This window comes from Scylla paramamosain, chromosome 29, assembly GCF_035594125.1.
Source record: "Scylla paramamosain isolate STU-SP2022 chromosome 29, ASM3559412v1, whole genome shotgun sequence".
Taxonomy (NCBI): Eukaryota; Metazoa; Arthropoda; class Malacostraca; order Decapoda; family Portunidae; genus Scylla; species Scylla paramamosain.
In genome coordinates this window covers 11,954,068-11,973,574 of record NC_087179.1, presented here as the reverse complement: position 1 = coordinate 11,973,574, position 19,507 = coordinate 11,954,068, and the positions used below count along the sequence as shown (strand labels likewise).

The following is a 19,507-nucleotide window of genomic DNA, read 5'->3' as shown; positions in this document are numbered from 1 at the left end:
CTTATTTACTTTATTGGTCTTTTTTTGCTGTCCTTGGCCAGAAACCTTGCAAAAACACACACAAAAAAATACAGTAGCAAGAACAAGAGCAAGAACAACAGGTAAACACGTCCATTATCTTACCTGCCACGGTGAACCTGTCCATGTAATTAATGAGGTTCACATAGAAAAGGACGATCACCACCACCAGCTGTCCTTTGGTGACGCTCGTGCCACGTGGAGGACCGGAGGACTCGCAGGAGGAGGGATCTGCCCCATCCCCTCCTCCCCTCCCATCTGCAGGCACTACAGTCACCGCCGTCGCCTCCCCCGGCAGGAGTTCTTGGTGGGAAAGATTAGCTCGAAGTCCCTCCTCCTCCATCTCTGTTAGTTTGAGGGAGTTTCTGTTTTGTATGTTGTGGGGTGGCATTTAAACCTCTACTTGCTCTGTTGGGATGGGATGTCTGGTATTAGTTTTTGTATTATTAGCTTTTATTGTTATTTTTTTATTGTTTGATATGCTAAAACGATTTTTTATCTGTGTCTATGTTGATAATTGGTTTGATCTTTTTTTTCATTTTTCTCATTCTCTTTTTCGATTTTTATTTATCTATCTTTTTTACTTTCTCGTAAACGCTTAAATCTTTTCTGTTTACTTGCTCTCAATATTTTTGTTTCTTATCTTTCTCAAAATATTAATGTTTTCTATTTACTTTGCCTCGAGAAAATCGTTTTAATAAAAAAATAAATTAAAAAATGTCGGTGCTCTTTAGGAAGCTTTTTTATATACTTTATGAAAATAATCAAGGTCTGGTCTCCAACTTTCAAAAATATCAATGGTTCATTACTCTTCATAAATGGCTCAATTTTTTGTTTCTTTAACATACATCAATATTTTCTTTAAAGAGATAATCAGTCTTCTCTTCTCAAAAATGTCTATACATTTAATTTAATTATTGTTTATAAATGTCTCAATGTTTCATCTTACTTTCTCAAAGATAAAATCAATAATTCATTTATACTGTGGAAATATATATATATATATATATATATATATATATATATATATATATATATATATATATATATATATATATATATATATATCAAGTCTTCTCTCCACTTTTCAAAGATATCAATGTTTCTTGATTAAGTTCATTACAAATGTCAGTGTTTCTTTACTTACATAAACAAAACAAAAAAATCAGTTCCTTCACGACTCTCCAAATAAATATATAAATAAATAAATTAAAACAGATAAATCAAGTCCACATCAAGTCTTATCTCAGCCACCAAATAAATGTTCCTTCACACGTCACCAACTGCAGCCACCACAAGCCCCGCCACGCCTTGTCCTGCCCTTACTCCTGCTGTCACCTCGCCACCACCACGAGGCCACACCACACAGGCAGAGTCACAGTGTCTCAATCTTTCCCTGTACAGCATCAAGTCACCAATATGTTTACTTAGGAATTAAGTGGCCAGCCTCACACACTTTCCCTCACCAAACACACACTGTAATTTCTCACCAATCACGTCCTTCCAGGCAATTCCAACACCATAAGTTAGTGAATGGTAACTAAGAGGCACGTTTCACTAGCACTGCACTTGTGAGAGTAAACCTAAATGGTATTCTCAGTCACATGGGCAGAGAGAACAGTCTAACACACACAACTCCCTCGAAGGTCACTCTGCCACTGAGCTGTCATGGCTGCTGCACCGGCTTATGTGGGTGGAGTGAGTCTTCTGCAAAGTACCAGACTCTCGATTTATTTTTATTTTTTACCCATCAAATACTTATTTACATTATCCTAAATCCATTATAAGATCATAGAGAAGTTTTTTTCTATTTTTCTGTATACTTTTTTTGCGTTTTATTGTCTAGTTTCTGTATATTAGTGATATAATTTTGTTGCAATAAATGGTAGTCTCAAGGTAGTCCCGAGACTAAAGTACTTTCTCCAGCACCCGCGAGATGTCTCTCTTTCTGCGCTCGCTCTCTCTCTCCCTCTCTCTCTCTCTCTCTCTCTCTCTCTCTCTCAACCAACAGGTCAGCGTGATCGAATTCTCTCTCTCTCTCTCTCTCTCTCTCTCTCTCTCTCTCTCTCTCTCTCTCTCTCTCACATACACACACACACACACACACACACACACACACACACACACACACACACACACACACACAATGATCGATATATTAAGGGAATCACTGGCAACTTTCTCTCTCTCCGCAACTCAGTGATCGAAAAGTTCTGGTAGTAAACGAAATAGTCCAAAACCCGCCAGGCGTGTACCCTGTCACCCCGCCAGGCCTACGATTTTTTTTCTATATTCATTCATTTTTACGGCGCGGCTCAGGATGGTGAAACTAACTGCGTTATATCACAAAAAAAGGTTAAGAAAATATAATAACATTTAGTATACTAAATGTTCAATACATAACCACATTTTCGTGTTGAATGTAATATTTGAATATGATTTTGAAATGTATTTAATGTCAAAATATCGACATTGTTAAGGGGACAAAATAAATAAGCCTAACAGGATAAGGAAATGCAGATTGCTTGCAAATGTTACTTATTCACATTTTATATGATATGAATATGAAGGAGATGAGGAGGATGTGAAGGGGAAAAATGAGGAAGTGAAGGAGGAAGATGTGAGTGCGAGATGAGGAAGATGATAAGGAGAGAAGGAAAACAATTATGAGTAAACATATATCATAGGAGAGAACACACACACACACACACATCCCTTATAGAACAATGAGAAAAGAAATAACGTACCAGAAACAGAAAAAAAAGATAGTTATATAGAACATATGAGACGTAGAACAGAAGACATCTCATTTAATTTTTCCCTTCATTAGGGTTTCAGAAAGGGACAGAGAAACGAACATAAATATAAGGACCAGAGATTAGAGAGGAACAGGAGAGGAGACAAGTAGATGGAGACATAGAAAGAACATAATTTCTTTTAATATGCATTGGTGTATAAAAAAAAGGGGAAACAAAGACAAATAGAAAAGATGTTCTTAAATACAAAAACAAGAAGTAGGAGAAAGAGACAAGAGTATATCAGATAGAGACAAATTTGGACAGAAGAGAGTCCCTTTTAATATACACTGAAGCATTTAGATAGAAAAAAAAAAATTAAAAAAATATATATGTATAGAAACACAGATAAATATAACAGACTAACTTCTTTAATATAGGAGCAAGGTATAGAAAGAAACAGAAGAAAGAGACAAGAAGAGAGGAGAAGAGAAGGACAGAAGCTTGGTGAGAGGAGAGCTCCCGCTGATGTGCATTGGATAGTTTCAAAAAGGGCGCGGCCTCCACAGTGCATTGTGGGTCGGCTGGTTAGGCTTACACACAGGGGAATACTGGTCATTTTTTGCTTTATTCATGTCTAAATCTGTGGGTTGCAGCCTGCCCCCGGCGTGTGCTGCAGCCTGGACGCTGTGAAGAAGGTGGGTGCAGGTGTCACGGCCGCTAATAACACAGGTGTGCCGCGTACCGTAGGCCTATAAGTGAGTGGAGTTTTCTGGTCAGCGGGAGGTAAATATGGCCTATTGCAACTCGTATAGGCTTAGGAACGCCCTGCATTTGCCTTGCCATTGCAGGATAGGTCCAATGAGAAGGGTTGGATAGGACAGGCGGGGTGTGTGAGGCGGTGCGTGGGTGTGAAGACAGGTAGCATAGGCCTATGAGGGAGAGGGAGGGTCCGGGCCGCCATGATTGTGCTGTTGCTAGGCTGGGTAGGCCTACCAGCACCGCCTCTACATTTCACAGGGCCATTGCAAGCACGCCTAGCCTCCCCCTGGCCCCTGTGTGGCTGGGACATGGCCCGGAACCCCCGCCGGCTGGCCAGGCCTACACACCACTCCAACGTGAGTCAGGAGGCCTGCTTTTGTGCATTTTATAGGCCTGGCAGGCGCCTGGAAATTTGCTTGTGGCTGACCTTGAACCTAGAATCCAATTTTTGGGAGTGGAATTCGATTTTTGGTGGGGCAGGGGATGCGTAGGCCTCGTCCTTTGAGCCTATTGGCGGGGTGTGGCGATTTGGGGGGCAGTTTTTTTTCCCCCACGAGGCAGGTGCGCCCCAGCTGTCAATGGAATTTTTTGGGGTGTGGACAATTATTTTTTATGCAGGGGGAGTTAGGCCTAAAGTGTGCCAATATGATTATAACATTGTGGTCTTACATTGAATTTTACAACAAAATTAAATTGCACAGGTGGACCAGCTTATATATATATATATATATATATATATATATATATATATATATATATATATATATATATATATATATATATATATTACATGTGATCCTGATGTATTTACCAGTACAGTTTTGTAAGCCATGATCCATACAAGCAGCACCAGGATACGTGTGTTTCACCATTGTATCCATTTATATGTATGTAGGTACTGTACTCGTATTGTTGCTGTGTTAGTGTTCAGGTATTACTCCCCTTCACTGCTGTGGTGGAGTCTGCAACATAATGATTAATTTATTGATTTAAGATCCTAACAATATTATATTCTCAACCCAGAGTTGTGCTCCTGAAGGAGACACACCAGGGATGACTGTGAGCTAGGGTAGGTGTGGCTTGGCTCTGTGGGTAATGTGGTCTTTTCCCTGGCAGGCTCGGTCATGGAGGCTCTGTCAGATGGGGGAGTGCTGGGGGGAGAGTCCCAGATTATTGGTCTCATTGTAAGTATACTCATCCTTTATTATCATTATATCCAAATGCACATAACTTGTCAGTTTTTATTATTATATTCTGAAAAGTTTGTTGTTGTTTCACCTTAATCTTGATTACAGTTCTTATATCATCATTATTTTTGTTAATGTTCTTATTTTCCATTATTGATTAGATGGCTTATGAGTCTCAGCCACCTTTTGTAGTGGTAGACAATCTCATCCCTGATCATCCTTCTGTCTCTCTACACACATGACTCCAGGTTTTCTGTGGTCTTCTAATTCATCTTCCCGCTCATATCCTCAAGTGACAAAACTACCGTAGCAGGCTTGGTGGAACAGAGTGTGATTTGTGTATGTTTCCATCCTACTCATGCCCTCCTCCATGCACCAATTCTTGTTTGGTCTTTCCACCAGTCTCTCCATCCTTCCCTCTTGTCCTTAGGTGGCTTAGCTATAGTGGGATGCTTGATGGAGCAGACTGTAATTGTGTGTGTTTCAGGGAGGGGATGAGCTGGGCTTGGTGGAGGCGTCAATGCTACAAGGAGACCCAAGTGTGGGGGTTATGATGGAGCTGGTTGGAGGTGGGGACAGTGATGATGAGGCACTCTCTGCCGCCTTCTCCACCACATTCTCCACCACCACCACTTCCCCATCCCTCCGCCAGCTGGCCACGTCCTCCTCTGCTGCCTCCTCGGCCATCACCTCATACACGGTCACCTCCTCCTCCCCTCCCCCATCATTCGCCAGTCTCATCTCACAGGGGGAGCGTGGTGGGGGTGTGGTGGGCACAGTGGTGGAGCTGCCAGGCCACCAGAACTCCATTCCTACCCCTCTTTTGCTGACACACCCCCATCACCACCACCACCACCACCACCTCCAGCAGCAGCAGCAGCAGCAGCAGCAGCAACAGCAGCAGCAACAGCAGCAGCAGCAACAACATCAGCAGCAGCAGCAGCAGCAGCACTCGTCTTCCCCACACATCCCCCTCCCAATGCTGCACACCCTTCAGCACCTCCCCAGGACACAGCCTCCACAGCAGACCTTCTTTCAGCCTGAGCAGGTGAGAAACAGATTTTAAACCTTTATTTATTCTCTCCAATCCCTCTCCCATGAGTGTTGTGATTGATCTGATCCTTCACTACCAAGACATGCATGATTACAGGTGTGAAATGCTGTTTTGATATATAGGTTTAGTTCCTTATGTTTTTTTTTTTTTTTTTTTTTTTTAGAATTGTGATCTCTTTACATCTGTATTCTTTTTAATTTTGGTCAGGATTCCTATTTACCTACTTCATTATGTTCAGGTTTGTGATTAACATGCAGATCAGTGATATTGATTGGTCACAAGAACATAAGAAAATAAGGAAGATGCAAAGGGCTTGTTAGGGAAACTACAGAAGGCAAAGTAGAGCAAACTAGGATATATAGACATACACATACTTTTAAGTACCCCTTCTCTTCCCTTTAATTTTCAATGTCACTCACCCCCAGGTCACTCTGTCCCCGGGGCGCTCTCAGGGCAGCACATATCCAAGTGTTGGGGGCGGGGCAGGTGGGGGAGGAACAGGTGGGGCAGGCGAGGGTGGCGGCTTTGTCCCTTATCTTTCCCCGACAGCGCTGCAACCCTCCTCACACCCGCCCTTCCTCCCCCAAGTCAAGTCAGAGCCCCCGCATGGTGAGCCAGCAGCCTACCTCCCCCCTGCCTTGAAACCTGAGCCACAAGATGAGTTCCTGGACCCCCTAGAGCCTCACCTAGAGACCCCACAGACCCCCACACCAGCCCTGCCAATTGTTTTCGCCCCACAGAATGTTGTTGTTGGACGGGGCACGCCAGGGGGGCTCTCCTACACCACACATCACGGGCCGCCTCCCACGCCATCCCCAGGGGGCATGTCCAGCTTAGAGGGGAATGGTGGGGGTTCAGGGGGAGGTAGTAGTGGTGGTGGGACAGCCCCTTCCCCATCCCCCCAGTACCTCTACCCACCACCTCACACCCCTCATGCTAATTCCCCCTACTTACTGGAGCTTGCACCCCTACCTGCCCGCACCCCACAACAACAACAACAACAACAACAACAACAACAACAACAACAACAACAGCAGCAGCAGCAACAGCAACAGCAGCAAGGTGTCTCCTCACAGCAACAACAGCAACAGCAGCACCACCAGCATCACCAGCACCACCACCCTCATCACCATCACCAGTCACCACACACAGCACCACAGCAGCACCTCTCACTCTCACCCTCCTCCCACACAAGCAGCCTCACCTCCAGCTTTGTCGGGGGTGGCTTGGTGGGGTATTACGACCCCCCCCAAGCACAGCAGCCTCAACCACCTCAGTCACAGCAGCAACTACCTCAGGAGGATGTTCGGCAAGCCACAGCCACAGGGACTCACATGCTGTACCTTCCTGCCTCACAGCACAGCCTTAAGACGCGATTAAAGGTATATACTTCTCTCCTTGTAGCCTTCTCTCTTTTGCTGGTTTGGTCTGTCAGGCATAAATTCTGCATTCTTGTATGCTTCAGTGTTTTGTCTGATCTGTGTTTAATAGGCACTAATGGAAGTTATTAGTGTTATGAGGGATGTTTTTGTGACCCTTGTTATAGATGGATTCTGCACTATAACAGAATCTAGTGTAATTTATTGATATTTTTCAGTTTCCAAAAGTGTTGATTCTAGTAATAATTTGTGAAGGATTCTCCACTTGTATAATATTGTTGTAGAAGTTACTGGCATTTTCAAGGGAGTTTTCATGCTCACTTCAGAAAGACAGGCTAAGGTGATGAAAACATAATGAGTCTTTTGTACTGACAGATGACCCGCAAGAAGTCTTCATCCAGCCCACTGCCACAGACGGAAGATGACCTGGTGCCTAGCAAGCAGAGTGGAGACCAGGCCAGCAATGACTCGGATGAGGACAACCTGGTCATCGACACTGGGTCAGTGAAGGGACTTGGGAGGGTGATAGAGCATTTATTTGATAGTGTGAGGGATTTGAGGGTCTTGTAAAGGTGTTGACTGCAGAGAGAGAGAGAGAGAGAGAAAATTTGTTTAGGGAATGTGATAATTTTGTAAGGATGCTGAAGCTCTCACAGAGGGTTTAGCCGAGAGGATCTGATGGTCTTGTGAGGACTTTGAAGGTCATGAGAAGGTTAGTTCATTAGTACAATGGATCTACTAGTCTTGTGAGGGCACTGAAGAATTACTAGGAGGATTTGATATGATGGACTAAAGAAAAGAGAGGATTGGTGCCTGATGGCTTCTTGCAACTAACCTTATTCCTTTTATTATTGTTACCTATGTTGTTGAATTAATGCTATGATATCACCACACATGCTCACACAAGACATGACAATCTTGACACAGTCCTGTAAGGATAGGGATAGGTAAACACACATATGCACACACACTGACTCTCCGGCCACCCAACGCACAGAAGTAATGGCGGTGAAGGATTCGAGTGTGGTGAGTGTCGCATGGTGTGTCGAACAAGAGGCAGCCTGCGCAAACACCTCACCACAGAGCACCTCCCTGACGAGCCTGAGCCAGCAGAGACCATCCCCAAGCAGTACCTTTGCACCACACCCCTGTGCCACTTCACCACCACCAAGCGTGATGCCTATGACCTCCACATTGCCAGTCACATTGCTGAGGGTTGGACGCCCACTGGGAAGAAGCGGCAGAACAAGAATCCCTTGCAGAGGCACAGGTATGGGTGTTTGAGTTGGGACTGTTGTGTTGTCATTCTCTGCCTTTTTATTCTTATTTTATTTATTCCTGTGTGGAGGAAGTTACTGTAGGGTGTGAAAATAGAGAAGATCCAATGAGTGACATAGACCATATATATGTATTGTTCTTTGTTTATTGTTACTATGTTTCTGTTTTTAGTTGTGTTTGGCTTTTTTGACCTACAGTCTCATCATCACTTATCACTAGTTTCTGGTAAATTGTCATGTTTTTCTTCCATAAACAACCTTGCATCGTCATCACTTTTAATCTGAATAAGCCCTTGGCCAGAGCTCCTTTCTTAAAAAAATTAAAAAAAAGAAGAAAGTGGTTTTGTTTGGAAGCTAAGAAGAAAATGAAGCAAAACCCTGGTAACTCCCACCTGAGACACCCACAATCCTTCCATCAGGTACAACAAGGAGGAGTTGATGTGTCCGCTGTGTGAGTACGCCTGCACAGTGGAGAAGGCTTTCCGCCGCCACTTGAAGGCACACGAGGCAGGCTACCGTGGCCCTGTGTCCAAGATATCCTGCTGCATCTGTGGTGAGTGCATTTACGCCTGCTGAAAAAAGTCCTTCACTGTGTGCATGTGAATGTGAATGTGATATTCTTGTTGCTAGTACAATTTTTGTTGTTCTTGTTGTTGCTGTTGTTGTTGTTCTCATCCTTATTGTTGTTGTTGTTATTATTATTATTATTATTATTATTATTATTATTATTATTATTATTATTATTATTATTATTTGTTTTAATTTATTTATTATTATTATTATTATTATTATTATTATTATTATTATTATTATTATTATTATTATTATTATGAAAATCATGAAAAGAATTATTATAGACCCAAGTAGAGTTCCTTTCCTCTGAAGAACTGACATGGACATGAAAAAATAATAAGAGAAAAATTAAATAGTCAAGAGTCCTCCTCCCTTTAGAATTCCTTCTTCTGATGAGCAAACTTGGATATGAAAAATTAACCAAAAACTCATAAGTTCTTCCTTTAGTTCTTCCTTTTCCCTGATGAGTCGGCATGGATGCAAAAAATAAATTATCAAGAAAGGTCATGTTACCACCTCCTTTTCTGTATGCAGGCAAGGACCGGCCGAGTGAGGCAGAGATGAAGAAGCACATGAAGAAGCATCGGTGTGGCAAGTACTACCGCTGTGACATCTGCAAATTCCAGACGGTGCAGCTCAAGAAGGTAGGGGAGAGTGAGATGCAGGAGGTTAGGGTAGTGGTATATAAAGAGTATGGCTCTCTCTCTCTCTCTCTCTCTCTCTCTCTCTCTCTCTCTCTCTCTCTCTCTCTCTCTCTCTCTCTCTCTCTCTCTCTCTCTCTCTCTCTCTCTCTAAGGTAAGGGAGGGTGAGATGCAGGGAGTGAAGGTGGTAGTAAAGAATATTGCTTTTTTTTTTTTTTTTTTATGTAAGAGGGTCACTGGCCAAGGACAAAAAGAAAAAAAAAAGAGGCCTACCTATGTCCCATTCCCAAAAGAAAAGTCAAAAGGATCATCCAAAATTGGAGGATAGTGTCTTGAAACCTCCCTCTTGAAATTATACAATATTGATGAATTAGACTAGATTCTGTTAAAGTGCAGAATCCATCTATCATTAGAGTTACAAGTCATAGGAAGGAGGAAATACATAAGCAGGCTGGGAGTTCCAAAGTTTACTCGAAAAGGGAATGAATGATTGAGAATATTAGTTAACTCTTGCATTAAAGGAAGAGGAGGATTAAGATGGTCAGGAGAAAAAGGGTGATGGAAAAGAAGGAGGAGAAAGTAAGATAGGGATGAACGAGGAAGAGGAGATTAGGAGGATCAAGAGAAGTGAAGGAGAAGAAAAGAAAGACATGAATTAAGGAAGGAAGAGAAAGATATGGATTAGTGTCACTGGAGGAATGGGAAGTAAGGAAGCATAACAAAGCCATCAGTTTGAGTGGAGGAAAGTTAGCAAAAGATATGGTGAAGGGGACAGCCAGCAACACCACAAACAACAAACACACCACCACCATAGATGAATTAGTAATAGATTAACTAGTGACCCATATCCTTATCCCACAGCCCATCCAACACCCAGCTAGCAACACCACAAACAAACACACCACCACCACAGATGTGAACTAGTAACAAATTAACCAGTGACCCTTATCCCCCTTCCACAGCTCATCCAACACCGCCGGATGCACACGGGGGAGAAGCCACACCTGTGTCCGTTCTGCCCGTACCGAGCAGCACGACGCGACAACCTGCGCTCACACGTAAGAAGGATGCACAAAAGGGAGAACATGTACGGCGACACCTTCACCCCTCGGCCCGTGCTGGTGGCCGAGGCGGACTGCCACGACCATATCACCAGCAGGCCTCCCAACCAGGTCCCTGGCACACCACAACAGCAACAGCAGCAGCAGCAGCAGCAGCAGCAGCAGCAGCCACAACCTCTACAACCCCAGGTCCCCACCACTCTTTCGGCCCTCCCTCCTCAGCCACACCCCGCAGGAACTCTATAACTCTTGGCCAGTGTCTAGGTGATGTTGAATTGTTTGTAGCTCAAGTACGTCTCTCCTTTATCACTAGGAATGGCATTATCTCGCCTGCCTGTACGAGTTGAGGCAGGATGGAGGGGTGGGGTGTGGAGAGAAGGGATGTGTGTGTGTGTGTGTGTGTGTGTGTGTGTGAGTGAGTATGAGTGTGCTTTTGTCAGTTATTCCATATAATTAATTGACTGGAGTTGGTGTTGGATTTCTGTTATATGCTTCCCTCCTTTATGTGTCTATCATTTATTTTATTTATTTATTTTTTTCTATCTGTCTGTCTGTCTGGTAATAGTGTTATCAAAGGAAGTGTTTCTATTTTATTTATTTATTTTTTTAATTGTTTATTGGACATAATCTAGTAATGAAGTATAGTTTAGGAATGAGTAAGGCAAAAGGAATTAGATCAAGTTTGTGCATCAAAGAGAAGAATCTAGGGAAGTCTTCCTATCCATTGGCTTGTTGAAGAAAAATATTACTGTAATTAATATTATCGTTTAAGCAGAATTTAATCAGATTTATATTGTTATGTTACAAAAAAACAGTTTTTATTTATTTTTTTCTGTGAGTAATTTTTTGTCTTAAGTATAAGGAAGGAAATATATTAGAGTTTTGGTGCAGGTTAGATCCAGGGAAAGATTCTTTTGGCTCCTAGAGTCCTGTGGAACCGGTGGTGTGTGTGTGTGTGTGTGTGTGTGTGTGTGTGTGTGTGTGTGTGTGTGTGAGAGAGAGAGAGGGGGGGAGGCATGTGTGTTTCTATCAGCCTCTGCATGCTTACCAAGTGTAAATGAAAGGGAGTAAGAGAGGAGATACAGAAGGAGAATATGTAGGAGAATAAAAATTATAGACAGGACTATTGAAGTAAAGAAAATGTAGAAAAAATATATATAATGTAGAGTGACAGGAAATTTAGAGATGGTTGAACCAAATGGTGATGATGGTGGTGGTATAGGGGAATATAAATCATTCCTATGCTAGCATTATGAGTCAACACTTGTATGCCAGCTCCTCCTCGGAGAATTTGTCACTGGGAACAGAACACTGACCGGACGTGGAAAAGCTTTAGTTATTATTCATTACAAATTGATTTGATTTGTATTATTACTGAAGTTTATTAGTGATTAGCATTGCAAATCCCCATCACTCCACCACCACCACCACAGGAGTAAGGCACTTGGCCCCGTTCATAATGCTGAGAGAGAGAGAGAGAGAGAGAGAGAGAGAGAGAGAGAGAGAGAGAGAGAGAGGAGATTAGACAGGTCAGCAGGTAGAGGGTTAGGCTGTAGACTGGTTGTAAAGAAGAGAGTCAGAAATGTCGGGCTGGGGTGGAATAACAACAGTGGATGCCCAGTTAGTCTGCCAATGAGATGAGGAAGTATGTTGCATTTCTCGGTTCGAAATCAAGCTGTGGAGAGTTGCTTTGATGTACTTCATCTTCACTCATTATTACTGTTAGTGGCTAGGGTTCTCTCATTTTTTTCTGTTCGTGTGTGTGTGTGTGTGTGTGTGTGTGTGTGTGTGTGTGTGTGTGTGTATGTGTGTGTGTGTGTTTGTGTTTGTGTGGAGAGTAGAGGGAGCATTGAGGGTTGGCGTGAGGGCCGAGGCTGGAGAGGAACAAGCAAGCAAGCAGGTAATGACCTTGTGCAATAGTAAAGCTGCTGCTGCTGCTGCTGCTGCTGCTGCTGCAAGGGGGACAGTCCCACACAGTCCCTCGTGTGCTGGCTGCTGCCTGCTAGGGGCCAGGCACTGCCAGGTGTGTGTCCATGTCCAGGGACAAGGAGAGTGCCAGACTGTGCCCTTAACATTGTTACCAATAATATTGCTAAGTGTCCCATGGTGGAGTGACGAGGAGTTTCAGGCTGTCTCAGTGGGCCTTTTGCCATTATTATAATTTATCGTCAGTACAGTTTTTTGCTTTATTATGCTCACTATGTACCATTCAAGTGATGCAGCCCCAATGTGCGGGGCTGGGCAGGGCGAGCCTGGCTGGCAGGTGGCTTGGGCTCCATACCTCACCTGCACTGCAGCAGGCATTGGGATGCCACTACAGGTAGGCACTGGCATGGTGCTGTCTCCAGGAGCTCCTTGTGTACTGAATGTGCTCATATGCATCTTAATTGACTGTTTCTTAACAATTCCTATGATGCAAATGTTGAGATGATGGAGGTAGTAATGGCTTAGTGTATATGTGTGTGTGTGTGTGTGTGTGTGTGTGTGTGTGTGTGTGTGTGTGTGTGTGTGTGTGTGTGTGTGTGTGTGTGAGTGAGTGAGTGAGTGAGTGTGAGAGAGAGAGAGATTGATTAAGCCACTTTTCAGTAATTAAATGCCAGCCCAGTTCCTCTGTGCCTGCCTGGTAGTGATGTCATTGGTGCAGGAAGGAGAGCCTCCAGCCAGCCGGGTCTCACTGTGCCCCTTGACCTTACTATATCTACCTCAGGATGACCAGCGTACAACCACAAACCCCCCAGCATAAGTTTTTATAAATATATATAAATGCCTATATACATATACCATATATATATATATTGCGACTTGCTCAGCCCAGTTGTGTTGTTGCTGCTGCTGCTGCCGCTGCCACCGTTGCCACATCTCAGGTTTTTTGGAACACATGCATACGTGTGTGTCTGCATGTGTGCGTGTGTGTGTGTAATGCGACGATCCAGTGTGTGTCTAGCTCAGGACATGTTTTTTATCCATTAAGTAAGTTTTACCAATGTACAAACAACACCACAAGCATGGTTACCCCTTAAGTATCTCAGGAATTTTAACTAGTACAATGTTGATTGCCTATTGAGGGGGAAGCAGGGAAATGGAGGAGGAGGATGTGGAGGTCTTGGGGGCAGGAGGCCTTGTGTAATGCCTCCAGTGTAGTATCCACCATCCTCCTGGTGGAGGAAGGGAAAGGGAGCAAGGCCTCTTGCTCAGCTTCCTGCTGATGTTCCCGTCACCCTGTAGTGTGTTCCTCCTCCTTGCCCGGCCCTGCTTCCCTCCCCATGTCTGAGGCACCACAGACAGTGCCACAGGGAACATGTGGGAGTGGGTGGCACCTCCCGCAGTTCATCCTTTTTTGTACGCGTTGTTTGTTTGGTGGCGACGGCAGCAAGAGATGGACTTGCTCTCTTGTTGACTGACTCGTCAGCTGGCTGACCATATGACTTGTAAATTGACTGAAATAATTTACTGCTGACAAAATGGCCTGCTGACTGAACGGCCTTGTGACTGACCGACTGGCACATTGGCAGCAGTCTTTCTGTCATTGCTGCTGCCGCCACCAAGCACAGCAGGTCTCAGGTTATGTGTAGCGTTGTAGTTGTTGTGTGCACATCACCCACACCCACCACACCCACTCATCGACGGAATAACAGACTGACATACATGCAGGCTTACCTGGTGCCTGTGCTGTTCAGCCCAGGCACTCTGGTGCTGTCCTGCTGGCCCACCACTGCTCATCACACTGCTTGGTGGTCCCCTGCTGGTCCCTCAGCCTCACACCTGAGTCATGCGTGCCAGATGCCATCAGTGTCTCCGCCAAGCCTTCGTGTTATCACTAAAGAGAAAGACTTATATTTTCATTTCAGTCTAATGATAATGGTTATGAGTTCAGTGCACAACTTTTTACTGTATTTTAAAGGCAAGAATTCATGATGGAACACAGAGATACTTCCTGTTTTATAATGTGATCCATGTTTTACTACAGTGGATCACTCTTATTGTAGTGAAATATTATATTTGATCATGATGCTCACCAGCCAGGTTGTTATCCAGCATTCTCATACAGGGTACTCTTTCCTTTATAATATATGAATAAGGACTTAATATCATATTAAAATTTCATGCACATCATCACTGAAATCCCTTAAGTTGATATGAAAAATGCCAGCTTATAATTTTCTGTCTGTTGAGATAACTTTTTATTATTACGTATTTAATTTGCCACATCCCTTATTTATTATTTATTTGAAATTAGTTCTTATAGTGTACGAGAAATTCTTTAGTGTTAGAACATAACCTAACCAAGTACCTCAGTCTAGGCAGGCTTGTGTACTGGACTACAAACATATTACCTCAAACCAGTTCAAAATGTATAGATTTCTGGATAAGCTTGTACTGTCATATTTGCCTAACTCTTCGTGCCACATCAGTGCAAGATTACTTAACTCACTTAGTCCGCACCGGTGCACCGCCCTGTAGTCTTGCTCACTGCATGGGCTGACATCTGTGCACCGTGTTGTGTTGGCAGTTTTGTGTCTCCATAGTTTAGTTTTAAAGTGTTATCTTCAGTGCTCACTTAGGAACTTCTAATGACCTTTCCCTCTTCGCTTAATTTCTTTTTCATATTTTCCTTTGAGCAGGCATAGTTAATATATGATTTATGACAGTGTACATTATTCCATATCATTTATAAGTACCACATAATTCTATATCATTCATAAGGCATAAAGAATTCTATAACAGTTATGAAATATATATACACACATACATACCTCATACCTACTATATATTTATATGTATAGTTTCATGCTATATAGAAAGCTCACCTCAAGAATGAACTAGTCTACCTCAGGAGTATCTAGCAGCAATCTCTGATCTACCTCATATAGTTTTTATGTAGAGCAACTCACAGTAACTAAGGTTATACATGTTTTAACACTGCAGATGACTTGACTCTTTAACTGCTAAGGACAATATTGAACTCTACTTCATTTAAATATCTAGAGGATTTCATAAGGCAAAAATGAAGTTAAACTAAGCAAGGCTACTTCGTCACACTTTTTTGCTGCTTGGTGTTTGTTGCCAGTGGTGCTTATTGAAATGACATTGTCAGGCTTGCACTGACTGATCCACCTCTCCTCTTCTTTTCACTTGGGTTTACCAAAACTGTACTCTAAACATGTACCAGCAACTCCATCATTCTTCTTCTTGTCAGTGATGTCTATCAAAATTACTTCTAAATATGCACTAGACTACTTCTTTTAACCACCAAAGATTATCAGTTAAATAGTCAAGGAAATCTGCTGAGTCTGGCACTTACAGCTTTACAAACCCCACAACCTCCCATATACAAATAACCTAACTCTAATGTTTAAGACAACCCTCATCTCAGAGCTTAACAAAAGTACAAATATTCAGGATAACTCACTCAACAAAGACTTTAGGGACCTTTTTGTATTCAATTTGTGTAGATCAATAATTGTAGTGGTCAGCATAGTAGTGTCAGGGGCTTGGTATCTCAGCAGCTCACTAGGTAGGGGTGTGTCCTCCCTGCGCTGTTCATGCTGGAGCAATAGTCATTGTGTGATAACTTTGTTATGCTTCTGTTTTGGTAGTGATTGTGTGTTTGTTATTGTTTTTTTTTTATTATTTTTTTTTTTATTTATTATTATACCAGTTAGGCATGTGAGACCACCTTCTGTCTCGGGAAAGTCATGCTTTGGATAGTTAGTTTCTGATATGTAACTCTTGAATATACAGTGCAGATACTTCTTGTTGGATCATGTTATTGGAATTTTCTTGCAATCATATATTTAGTTCAGTGTTCCTTTTTGATATACTAGTTTTTACTGTAGGTTTTTGATCCAGAAATCATTTGCTCCTGTCTTGAAAAATGTTCATGTTTGAATCGAATTGATCAGTTTGCTGTTCTTCACTTTTTAAGGTTACTTGTTCTCCTCCTTAGTGTTATGATTTTATTTGTTTTGTATGTTAATGCAAATTACTTGACTGGGGAAAATATCAATGATATTTTGATAGTTTTGTTGTAATGGAGAAGGAAAAGTTTGATGGCAGGCAAGCTCCCCATATTTTCACTGTATTTACCTTACACTTTGCTTGAATGGAGATTAGTAAGATTTTAGTAGAAAAGAGAAAAGTAGAAGAAGAAAGTTTGATGGCAGAAACATTCTCCAATGTCTCCATCGCATTTATTCTACAATTCATGTAATTTGGGAGAAGAGAAGAGAAATAATGTTATTATGATGGAAGAATTTAGTCATGAAGGAATGAAAAGTCTGACAGCTAAAATGTTGTCATCTCGTTCCTACGCCACAGTTGTTGTCATTGCCTTCACCAAAGACCTGCTGTGAGGGACCAGCAGCTGAGCAGCCACCACCACCACCACCATTATTATCATCATCATCATCATCACACACACACACACACACACACACACACACACACACACACACACACACACACACACACACACACACACACACACACACACACACACACACACACACACACACACACACACACACACCATTCATCCATCCCACAGTCATCACCTCCGTATTGTATGCGCACGACGTCAAGCTCAATCGACTTAACTGTTGTTCCTTTACGGGTATAATTAGTTTTTGTGTATGTTTGACCATTAATTATTTACTTGTTTTTACCCCTCACATTATCGCCCTCTTCCTCTTCCACTCCCATTCTTCTTGTGATGGGACTCGCACATGACGTTTGGTCAGTGCGCCGTTGTCCCTCCCTTGCCCTTCCCTTTCTGATGGTTGATTGATCAGTTGTTGTTGGTTTGTGTGACTGAGGCATTAACTTCCTTCCCTGACTTGATCTTCCACTCTGCGTCTATCTTGTCACCTTCCTCACCCTCTCCCTCCATCCCTGCCTGACAGCCAGCTCCCATGGGCATCATGCTGGCATCCAAGCAGCTGACTGTCATGGGAAGGAATCAGGCTTGACAAACTTGGAACACCCTAAGGCAAGATGATTTGTTTTTTTGTGTACTGTACTTCTGATATTGTTACTGTTTGCTTTTTTTTTTCCCCTCCCTGTCTGCAAATTGTGGCAATGTTTCTTTTCTTGTACAAACAATTTTTAAAGACACTGAAAAATTTGAAAAATTTGTGTTATTCATGATGTCTTCTGGTACACATTTAACTAACGAACTATTGGCCAATCACCTACTACTATTAGGACTGTGTACAGTTGCTGAAGGAAGTGGTCATATTCTTCAAAGTGACACAGAAGAGCAGTGTTTGACAACTTCCTCCACTTATCACATCCCCTGTCCTCAGTCTTTCCCATCAACACAAAAGTCTTCATTAGTTCCTATATTAATTTCTAAAGCTCTTAATGTAAATCACTTCAGTAGTGTGTGTTTATTCCTATAAAGTTTAAGAGAAAATATACTGCACTCTGGCATAATTTCTTGAGGCAACTGTACATGTGTATTGAGATTTCCATGGGTTTTAACTTGGCAGGGAGTGTGACTTCTTGAGCAGAGGCCCTCAGCAGACCTTACTCTATCCCTGCTGCTTCATGATGCCACAGCAGCGATTGTGTCTGTCCGTGTGAGTGAGTGAGTGAATAGTCAAGAGATGTATGATTGTAGATGATTTATGTAACCTCAGGGATTGTCATTATTATTATTATTATTATTATTATTATTATTATTATTATTATTATTATTATTATTATTATTATTATTATCATCGTCATTACTATTACTGTTAGTTATGGAAGCTCAATTATGCACTGAATTTTAAATGTTATGTGTTGTAGTAATGTTTTGCCTCTCAGTGAACTTTTTATCTGATATTCTGTCAATTGTTGTCTCTACCATCTCTTTCTGCATTCATTCCATTGCCAAGTTAAAAAAAACCCAAGTTGAAGGAAGATCCCATTGCAGAGTTGACTGTGAGGTCTGAGGCACAGCCATATCTTGCAACTCTTGGAAGAAAATGGCTTGTGTAGAAATTGCTCATTAGTTTTGTGACTTTTTTTTTTTCTTTTTCTTTTCTTCAGTATGGCCAGGCTTGTATTTCCATCTTGGTTTGAGAGTAAAAGATCCATACCTGCCTGGAAAATTTAACTAATGGTAAATTGTGATTTTTATTAGTCATTTACATTAACTTAAAAGTTCATAAATCCTGAATTGGGACCAACTACATTATTTTTTCAGAGTTATTATTTCAGAGGTAAATTTTTCAAATTGCTGTTCATGAATGGAAGTTAAAATTTATAAATCAGAACCAAAGGACAGAATTATTCTATTGAGATCTTCTCAAAGTTGTTATTTGAATGTTTGTAAAGTCCATATTCATCTGTGTCTATCATTCTGCCTGCTTGTCTGTCTGCCTTGGAGTGCATGTGTTTGTGTGTACGTGTATTTGTCAGCCTGTCCTGTTTCTTCTTAATACTGTACGAATGTTAACCCTTTTTTATTTCTTATAATCCAATGTCTAAATTCCCTCTCTCTGATTATGATTCGGGAGTGACCAGTCAGATGTCAGGGCTTGTTATCATTACCACTACTGTCATTATTATTATTATTATTATTATTATTATTATTATTATTATTATTATTATTATTATTATTACTACTACTACTACTATTACTTCTTCTACTACTTCTTTGTTCCAGTTTGAGGTTAATGGGAGAATCATCCCCTCTTAGCAACTTAAAAAATCTTCTCAACTAAAAAATGAATTACTATGTAGATTCTATATATCTTTATTATATAAGATTTAAGTCAAACCTGTGTAACTTTTAGACCAAGTTGAAAAGTTTTTGTTGATCATCTGACTAT

General features: G+C 41.8%; 2 protein-coding genes across 6 annotated transcripts in view; one reads left to right on the top strand and one right to left on the bottom strand.

The window, feature by feature from the left end:
* The window catches only part of LOC135115312 (protein spinster-like), a 31,142-nt gene extending 29,462 nt beyond the window's left edge, over positions 1–1,680 (bottom strand). The window contains 2 exon segments of the mRNA XM_064031927.1: positions 124–426; positions 1,509–1,680. Coding sequence (XP_063887997.1) covers positions 124–409 — 286 coding nt within the window. The 5' untranslated portion in view covers positions 410–426; positions 1,509–1,680.
* Positions 1,681–3,294: 1,614 nt separating this feature from the next.
* LOC135115310 (methylcytosine dioxygenase TET-like) lies at positions 3,295–19,232 on the top strand. Of its 5 annotated transcripts, XM_064031920.1 has the most exons (11): positions 3,468–3,871; positions 4,632–4,699; positions 5,190–5,750; positions 6,182–7,138; positions 7,511–7,635; positions 8,133–8,405; positions 8,832–8,965; positions 9,520–9,629; positions 10,590–10,685; positions 17,591–17,676; positions 18,179–19,232. In XM_064031920.1, the coding sequence occupies exons 1-10, from the start codon at positions 3,688–3,690 to the stop codon at positions 17,654–17,656; spliced, it is 2,574 nt and encodes an 857-aa protein (XP_063887990.1). In that variant the 5' UTR covers positions 3,468–3,687; the 3' UTR covers positions 17,657–17,676; positions 18,179–19,232. The 5 variants fall into 5 exon arrangements, with proteins under 5 accessions (XP_063887991.1, XP_063887990.1, XP_063887989.1 ...); XM_064031919.1 differs by lacking the exon at positions 18,179–19,232 and having other exon boundaries at positions 17,591–17,818; XM_064031921.1 differs by lacking the exons at positions 3,468–3,871; positions 18,179–19,232 and adding an exon at positions 3,295–3,451 and having other exon boundaries at positions 10,590–17,818.
* Positions 19,233–19,507: the final 275 nt, after the last annotated feature.

What these genes read in the sequence shown, in the direction of transcription:
- LOC135115310 (XM_064031917.1), top strand. Translation starts at nt 3,688, where the DNA reads ATGAGGGAGAGGGAGGGTCCGGGCCGCCATGATTGTGCTGTTGCTAGG. An exon ending in GGCCTACACACCACTCCAAC is followed by an intron (nt 3,872 to 4,631) that starts GTGAGTCAGGAG and finishes TTTCCCTGGCAG; the next exon opens with GCTCGGTCATGGAGGCTCTG. An exon ending in CCTTCTTTCAGCCTGAGCAG is followed by an intron (nt 5,751 to 6,181) that starts GTGAGAAACAGA and finishes ACTCACCCCCAG; the next exon opens with GTCACTCTGTCCCCGGGGCG.